Source organism: Globicephala melas, chromosome 6 (assembly GCF_963455315.2).
Source record: "Globicephala melas chromosome 6, mGloMel1.2, whole genome shotgun sequence".
Taxonomy (NCBI): domain Eukaryota; kingdom Metazoa; phylum Chordata; class Mammalia; order Artiodactyla; family Delphinidae; genus Globicephala; species Globicephala melas.
In genome coordinates this window covers 82,173,224-82,182,423 of record NC_083319.1, presented here as the reverse complement: position 1 = coordinate 82,182,423, position 9,200 = coordinate 82,173,224, and the positions used below count along the sequence as shown (strand labels likewise).

Sequence of the window (9,200 nt, the reverse complement as noted above, 5' to 3'; positions counted from 1 at the left end):
TTTCTCATGAAGTTGCCCCTTTCAACATACTTAACCAAATCATATCCATTCCTCAAGGTCTGGCTCAAATCATTTCCTTTAAAATCCTTCTCTGACTCTCTTTCCTTCCCTGGCACCAAGCAGGGAGTGAATAATGTTTCTTTCCTCTGAAACTATTGCAAAGCAAATAAGGCTCAGGTTATGTATGGTATGTATTATCTATCTATCATCTACCTATCACTGCACTATAAACCTTGGAGGAGACAAAGGAGTATAAAATATGATTTACTGATCTAAATGAATTTCTTCTCTAGTGGTAAAAATGACAGTTCAACAATTCATGTTAGCAGTAAATGCTCTCTTGCCAAGAAATTAGCTTAGGCGTTGTGTGGTACTAATGATGATTAAGACTTGATCCCTGTATTCAAGGACCTTGTCTAATAAAAGAAATATGCACATAATTTAAGTGTAACACAAGGCGGAATGTGATAAGTGACAGCAGAAAGGTAATAAAGTCATATGGGAATATATTTAGAGAATATGTCTGATCAAAAAATGTAATCAGGGAAAAATTGTTAGGGAATATCACATTTCAGGTAAGTCTTGAAGGATGGGTAAAACAAGTCAAAATGGGAGGGAAGAATTTCTACTTGCAGTAAAAATGTTGTGTTGAAACCTACAGGCAGGAAAGCACGAGGCAAGCTTGGAATGCTTAGTGGACTCACTTGGTTGAGGGTAAGATATGAATGAGGAGCAAGGTTTTTTGGTCACAGAGGGCCCTGGACGCTATGCCACAAGTTTAGATATTATTCTGAAAGTTTGGTGAGAGTTAATGACAATTTTCTGGGTGTCACAATGGAAGCTTAGTTCTGGAAGGATAACATATGGCACCAATAGAAAATAGTTTTGAGGATGGTGACTTTAGACTGAGGCAAAGGAATCTGTAGGAGGTTATTGTTGCAATCTAGGCCAGAATTAATGAGGTTGTGAACTAGACTGGTAGCAGGAGAAACAGTTTTAGATAATAGAAGGTATGTTACAAGTGATGAATTGTCAGGTGAAGTGTACAAATGATTATGATGGTCAGAGGAAAAAATTATTCTGCTTGGGTGTTTTCTAAGAGAGAAAGCAGCAATAATGGACACAAACTCAGGGGGTGCAGTGACTTGAAGGAATGATCATAGGTGAGAAAACTACAATGTACATGTGCTTCTAGAGATGAGAGTAAATATGTTTGACTGCAGCAGATTGTATCTATAAAGTAATGGGAGTGAAGCTTGAAAGACCAGGAGTTAGTTGTAGAAGGCCTTGCATCCAGTTAAGAAGCTTGGGCTTCAGTTTTGAGACAATGGGAGTTTAGAATGGATCTCGAGTAGGGGAGTAACATGATGAAGGCGTGTTATTTACACCACTTATTTGACATATGTACCATCTTGTGTTATTATGTAAGTTTAATCCTGGACACAGGATTAAAGTTTGCTCAATAAATTCTTGTTGATTGACTGAATCGATTGACTCATTTTGTCAAGGAAGAATTCTTCTACCATGTGAATAATAATCTCATTAATATACTTTAATTTTGAATATTGAGATTTATAAAAAGGGATCTATCCAGTTAGATCTGGCTCATATTGGCTTGTGAAAACTGAATGATAAATTTCAGGAATTTTGTGAGCAAGAACCACAAGTTGGTAGCTTGAGATTGGCCATTTTGCAAGTATTGACATCAAGGAGATTGGGAAATGCTAAAAAATCAAAGCTTGTTTTCTGGAGAGTTGGTTATTATATCACCACGGCACTGCTTATCTCCACCTCCCTTCATTCTTCTAACCCCCTCCTCAAGGTTTTTGAGGGCGGAGACTGAATCTTATTTGTCTCTGTATCCTCAACACAGTATTTGGATATTAACGTGCTCAATTAATGTTTATAGAATGAATGAAATATGCTCTTGTAATTTTTTTCCAGACTACTTAATAAACAAAAATCATTCAAAAGAAATTCAAATAGAAATCTAGACCTTGTGGGCCAAATCAGATCCTATGCCTGTTTTTGTAAGTAGCTTTACTCGGACACGGCCAGGCTTAGTCATGTATGTATTGTCTATGGTTGCTTTGTGCTACAAGGGCAGAGCTGAGTATCTGAGACAGGAAATGTATGGCCCACAAAGCCCAACATATCTACTATCTAGTCCTCTCTGAAAGTTTGCTGATCCCTGATCTAGACCCACACATCCAACAGTTTCTTAAAAGGTAGGATTGTTTCTAAAAAGGGCCATAATGAATTACTATACCGTATATTCTTATAGATAAATTATATTACTTCATAAATTGTGCATAGACATCAGAATTTTGTAGAAATTAATGTAGACACAGATAATTATGGAGCAATTTCATAAGCGTAGGGTTAGATATAAATGGTTTTCCAGTGGTGGAACTTTCTACCTTGAGAAGTAATGATTACCTCACATGTAAACATAAGCAAATAGTCATCCTTTAGCAGAAAGCCTTGTGTAATTTGTTCATGTTATTGAACAATGCTGCCAGAAACATAGCTGATATGAAATGATGTCTATATTGCAATTTATACTTTAAGAACTTCTCTTAGACCCAGATTCCAAAATGGCTCTGCTAAAAAGTGGTCTTCATGCAAGAGTACTTATAGCCAGAACACAGTTGTATGGTTTAAGAACAGAAATACACAGTGTATCTTTGCATACACGGTGTGGTGTCAAGAGTTTACATTTGCAATACTGGTTAATAAAGTTCAGGTCCAGTGTTGTACATTCCTTGCAAGTCATCTTTAAAGGCAAATGACGAGGTCATTTAAAATTTATAATTCTCTACGGGAAAATTAACTTCCTGTTTCTTATTTGTACCCATACTACATCGATAATAATTTTTGAACAACTACCTTTAATGCCACCTAAAGTCTGAAATGGAGCAGTAACTTAATTTGAGAGAATATAAAATGAACACCTCAGCTACATTAAACTGCCCCAGTTGGGTGGGCACTCCTTGGGTACCCTGTTTCTGCCCCAAACATCCTGGGGAACCGCATTCACAGAGAATTCAGGGGTGGGCTAGCAGGGCTGTCAGCGCGGGAGCGAAGGCCATTGTCAACACAGGTGGCCTGATCACCTGACCAAACCGGGCTGACCCGAGGGTGGGAAGCTCTGGTCGTGGAGCAATGACTCCGCGGAACTGCGCAGGGTAGCTACAGGCGCGTACACCATTTTCCCTTCGTTATGATGAGGATTTTTTTTTCCTCCATTAACCTTTCACCCCCGGCGCACCGGACTGTAAGAGCAAGCGTTTTAAATTTTTCAAGTATGCAAAACTTAAGCACATTTAAAAATGAACCACATAAAAAAAAAATGAACCACAAAAAACCCTCGCAGGCATGTTTCAGACCCTCCTCCCAGTGGGGGTATGCGAAGCCAGCACAGGCGCGGAGTGGGTGCGCACCGTAACCGCGGGGTGTGAGATGACTGGGTGGAAGAAACTACCTAGCCCGCCAGCGCGCAGGCGTATTTCCGACCTCAGCGCCCAGTGGTCGAGCCCCCTTTCCAGTAATTTCGCTAGCCGTGACGTCATCCCTATGCGCCCTTACGGTGCCTCCCAGAAGCCGCAAATTCATTTTTTGGTAAAGGGGTAAAAAGGAATGAACTGACCTCTTCCGCCCCACTTTGTTTTTAGTCCTTCTCTCTGAATGCGCCTACGCTTTGCAATGGAACGGGAGAGGGAAAGAAAACCGGCCACAGCTCCAAGCGGCAGCAGGCAAGCATGACTCGGCGACGTCGCCAGCCACGTTACCCGGCGTGCCCCGCGCGGCGCCGGCAGAGGGACGTGGGGGGAGGGGCGGGGAGGAGGAAGCGGCGGCGGCTGCGGATGTCGCTGCGACCGAGTGGCGTCTGAGCACACGGCGGCTGCTGAGCGCCCGACCCGGGCCTGCGCCAGAGCCCACGCCAAGCTCCGCGGCTCCTCGCCCGCTACGGCGGCCTTGTGCCCGTTGTCACTGAGGCGACGTGCCCCACATTCTCCGCTGCTCGGGCTTGCCGGCTCTGGCGTCCCCTGGCTCCCCCTCGCTCGCCCGCTCCCTCCTGCGCGCCTGAGTCACCGCCGCCGCCATGGCCGAGAATGGTGAAAGCGGCGGCCCTCCGAGCTCCCAGGACAGCGCCGCCGCTGCCGAAGGTGCCGGCGCCCCCGCCGCCGCCGCTGCTGCCTCCACGGAACCCAAGATCATGAAAGTCACCGTGAAGACCCCGAAGGAGAAGGAGGAGTTCGCAGTGCCCGAGAATAGCTCCGTCCAGCAGGTGAGGGCCGCCCGAGGCTCGGGGCGGGGTGGGGATGGCGGCAGGACCTCCTCCCGCGGCGGGAGAAGCTTTTGCAAGGGCCTAGGAGGAGGGGGTCGTCCCCGGAGCTGCCCTCGGCTTTTCTCCCGGGCCTCCTCCCAAGTTAGATCACACCCAGGTTCGTGGGTTTGCACCTGGGGACGCCGCAGAGGTTTGTGGCGGGGCCGCGCGGCCTGTTTGCGGGACGTGCCGACGCCGCTTTCCACAGCGCCTTCCTCCTGCTCGGGCGTCCGCAGACCCCCAGCCGCCTCCCCCAGCTCCCCGCCCCCAGCCGCCTCCCTCCGGCTCCTCACAAAGGAAAGGGACCCGCCGCCTGGCTCCAGGCGGGGTGGAGGCTGGGCGAGGGTTTGCCTTAGCCTAGTCCGCGGTTTTGTCTCATGAAGGAAAAAAAAGAGGGCGTGCTCATTGTTTTACCTGCCTGCGGGTTAAGGTGGATTTTGGGGGGTGAGGATCACGTGTACATTTAGTTCTGCTGAAATCTTTCCCACCTTCCAGTCTTTAAAGAAAAAATTAACTATAATGTAGAAATTGCTTTCAGCCGCATCTTAATAGTACAAGGCTTAAGGAGAAAGGTGGATGACTTTCAGTTACGACTTGCTGGATTTCTTTTTAAAGTATATTTGTTATCCCTTAGATGCTAATCGTTGGGGAGGATTTTGTTTCATTTTAGAGGGATAGCTATGTTCTTCAGATACTAGCGCTTGCAATCTGATAAAAGAGAACGAAATTGGAGTTACTGGAGAAAAATAAAAAATAACTCACGGCTTAAAATCTGTTCAGGAATACAAATTTTGTAGTTAATAATCTTGAGGAATTTAACAAATCGTTTTAGTTTGTTGTTGAATATACGTCCCAGGATATTGCCCTAATTATTGAATTGATTTCAGGCAATGTGAACAGTTTATGAAGAAGCAAAAATTCCTGAAATGTACCTACAGATTTCCCTAGGAATAATAAATGATTGGGGTATTTTTTTATGTAATTCTGAAAGGTGGTGTGTAGTGAGAAACTTTGACCACCTATTGAATCACTTCTTTTGGTCTCTCAATTCTCCTATAAAAATTTTCCTTAACATTTTAATATTTTGCGGCCTACAGGAAAATTGAAATGTGCAGTGAACACCCATGTGTCCCTCACCTTAATTAGAGTTTTGCTTTATTTGCTGCATGGCACAATTAATCATTTATCAGTCAATTTTATTTTTTGGGTGCATTTCAAAGTAAGTTGCAAGTATTAGTACATGTTACCCTTAAAAAGCACTTAAGCAATGTGCATATCATTAACCTGAGTTCAATTTTTAACTTAAAATTTTTTTTTACGTACGTTTGACTTGCAGTGAAATGCGCACGGTTGCCATTCCACGAGTTTACACAAATACATACACCTGTTTAATCCGAAGCCTAATGGAGTTGTAGAACTTCGTAATTAACTAGAAAGTTCCCTCTTGCCCTTTTCCAGTCAGTTCAGTCACTCCCCTCTGTCAACCAGTGTTTTGATATTTTTCCTCCATGGACTTGTTTTGCTTATTCTAGAATTTCACATAAGTGGGGTTATATGGTATGTACTCTTGGGAAAGGCTTTTTCATTCAGCTTAGTGTTTTTAAGTCTCGTGTATCCTCAGTAGTTCTTTCCTTTTCATTGCTGTGTTGCCTTCCATTGTATGAATATACCACCACTAACTGGGCTCTTTCCAGTTAGTTGCTATGAGTACTCTTATACAAATCTGTATTGTTGGACAAATGCGTTTATCTCTCCTGTTAGAAGTGCTTAAAAGTGGAGTGACTGGGTCATAGCGTAGCTGTACGTTTAGTTTCATAAGGAACTATGTTTTTTAAAAGTGCTTGTACCATTTTACAGTCACACTGACAGTACATGGGAATTCCCGTTGCTCCACATTCCTACTAACATTTGATAGTATCAGTCTTTTTTTAGTGGGTGTGTAGCCATATTAACTTTTGAAGCCCATAGTTCTATCTAGGATTCCTGGTTCAGGTCTTCACCATCCTGGCTGCTTTCAGTATTTTACTGTAAAAGATTAGAAATAAAGTCAATATTTTGTAAATAGAAGAATTCATTTAGTTCAGTTTATTATGCTTTTATCTGTGAGGATTTTTTAACTTTTTGTGATGGTGAAACTAGAATTTCAAATTCTGTGGAAGTTTTAGTTTTACTCCTCTGTAACCAAAGTAAAATTTTAATAGATAAAATTAAAGTCTCTCTGTGGCAACTTTTTGTCATGGCAGTTGAATTTTTGTTTTGACGAATACTTTCTGTTGAAGCAGAAAACGTGATAAAAATTGAAGCTCATCACTGCGTCAAGAACCAGAAGACAAATTGAACTACTATGGGCTCTGTTAGGGGAGGTACATACAGAAAAATGTACAAGAATAAGAAAAGTAGTTTTCACATCGTTTGTAAAATTCTACCTGAAGCACACAAAAAAAGCATCTGTCATTTTATAATTTTAAATTTTTTCTAAGGGTTTCACAGATTTAAACTATTTGCTACAGATTAAAATTTGTCATTAAAATAAACTTAATGACATTGAGATTTCACTAAAAATGTTTAGTAAAAAATTGGGAAGTATTTGGTTCGGAAAATTCTTATCTAATCTTAGAGATAAAGAGGGTAAGCAAAAGACCTACAAAAGGATAATATTGAAAGCTTAGGCTTTCTATCAGGCAAATCCCATTTTCTGCAATTTAAAATTTCTTTCACTGTTTCTATATAATGTAAATTCTCAATACATTATGCTGAAGTAGTATTTATGTGAACATGTTCTAATAATTGATGAAACTATATTAAATCTCTTAGGTATAAAAAAGTTGTAAGGTGGTTATTAATTTTCTTGTTTTTCCCTCAATTTCTGTTTGTGTATAACAGGCAGAAACAAGATACTTTAATACAGTTTGTATTTAACACTTACAACTTGTTCAATTGATAATAAAGCTTATACTTTTTTAAAATTAAAGTGAAATTTATTTTTCATTGCGTACTCAGAATCAGTTGAGTAATGTTTAAATTTCTAACTAAAGGTGGTTAGAATATAAACTTCACTATGTTCCAAGATGATTTCATTAATAAGGGTTTTCATAATATAAGTAGATAGATTTTTAAAAATGTGTAATGGCAAAAAGTCCCTGTGTATGAGATTATGTTTTCTATTAATCATTATTTTCTATTGGAAACAGTTTGAGGATTTCTAAGTGTTAAACAAGATGAAGTCCAGAGGAATGTTGTCTGTGTGTGAGTGGTTAAAATTAGTGCAGAGAATGGGAAGGGCAGTTTTGTATACTAGCTCCTAACTAGCTTGTTCTGGGATTTTTGTGGCTCTCTAGATTATAGTGTAAGATTTTGAAATGCAGTCACCTGAAATATTCAGGCAGTGTATATTCTAGTTTTAGAAAATACCTTTGTCACTTGAATCTTTTAGAAAAATACTAACATACTTAGACATAACGTAAATATTATGTATTGAATAGAAGTGAACCTTTCCTTGATAAGAGAAATTATATTGCGTCAGTGTCATCATCACAAACATCATTTAAAATTATACTTTATAGGGTGGATCTAGAACTCTTGTCCACAGTGGTGCCACCAGCCACATCTGACTGTTGAACACTTAAAATGTGGCTAGACTGATTTGAAATGTGCTGTAGGGGTAAAATACACACCAGATTTTGAAAACTTTTGGCTTGTTTCTTTGCATAATGTTTTCAACATTTATCCATATTGTAGCATGTATCAGTACTTCCTTTTTATTGCTGAATAATATTCCCATGTATGGATATATATGTTACATTTTATTTTTCAATTAGTTGAGGGACATTTGGGTTGTTTCTACTTGACCATTATGAATAACGCCTATGTGACTACTTATACAAGTTTTTTGTGGCCATATGTTTTCATATTTCTTGAGCATATGCCTGTGAGTTGAATTACTGGGTCATGTGATAGCTCTGTGTTTACCTTTTTGAGGGACTGCCAAACTATTTTCCGAAGTGGCTGTACCAATTTTTATTCCCACCAGAAGTGCATGAGGATTCCAATCACTTTCCATTGTGTATAACACTTGTTATTGGTCTGTGTTTGATCGTAGTCTTCCTAATTGCTGTGAAGTACCTTACTGTGATTGCTTGGCTTCCTGTTGCTCAAGCAGCAGTTCTTAATATGGTCTGGGGGATCACCAGGGCCCTTCTCGGAGGATCATAAGATCAAAATTAGTTTCATGATAGTTCTGAGAGGTTATTTGTGTTTTTCACTCTAATTTTATCACAAACAAGCAGCGTACTTTTTCAGAATCTTTTAGATGTGAAAATCCAATTGTCTTCTATTATGAGACTAAAGTGATGTGCAAAAATTTAAAACAGTGCTATTCTTCAAACTAGGAAAATAGCTATTTTTCATAAAAAAGGTATTTAATGTAATGAGTTTGTTATCTTGAATGAAGTTTTAAAAGATTTCTCAGTTTTAATTTCTAGTATATCAATAGATATAACCTACATAAACAAAAACTCTGGGGTTTCAAATTTGTAAGAGTTGTGTCCTGAGGCCAAAAATTGCTGCAATGGAGTATTTAATAGATTACGTAGATACTTACAAGATTGAGGATTGGGGTTCCCTAATGGCGCAGTGGTTGTTGGGAGTCCACCTGCCAATGTAGGGGATGCGGGTTCGAGCCCTGGTCTGGGAAGGTCCCACATGCCATGGAGCAACTAAGCCCGTGAGCCACAACTGCTGAGACTGGCGTGCCACAACTACTGAAGCCCGCGCGCCTGGAGCTGTGCTCCATAACAAGAGGAGCCAACTCAATGAGAAGCCCACGCACTGCAACGAAGAGTACCCCCTGCTCGCTGCAACTAGAGAAAGC

General features: G+C 40.6%; 1 protein-coding gene across 2 annotated transcripts in view; it reads left to right on the top strand.

The window, feature by feature from the left end:
- Positions 1–3,580: 3,580 nt before the first annotated feature.
- The window catches only part of UBQLN1 (ubiquilin 1), a 49,139-nt gene continuing 43,519 nt past the window's right edge, over positions 3,581–9,200 (top strand). For both annotated transcript variants that reach the window (XM_030832778.3, XM_030832777.3), the window contains exon 1: positions 3,581–4,291. In XM_030832778.3, the coding sequence (XP_030688638.2) occupies positions 4,106–4,291 (186 nt within the window). In that variant the 5' untranslated portion in view covers positions 3,581–4,105. The remainder of the gene's footprint in view (positions 4,292–9,200) is intronic.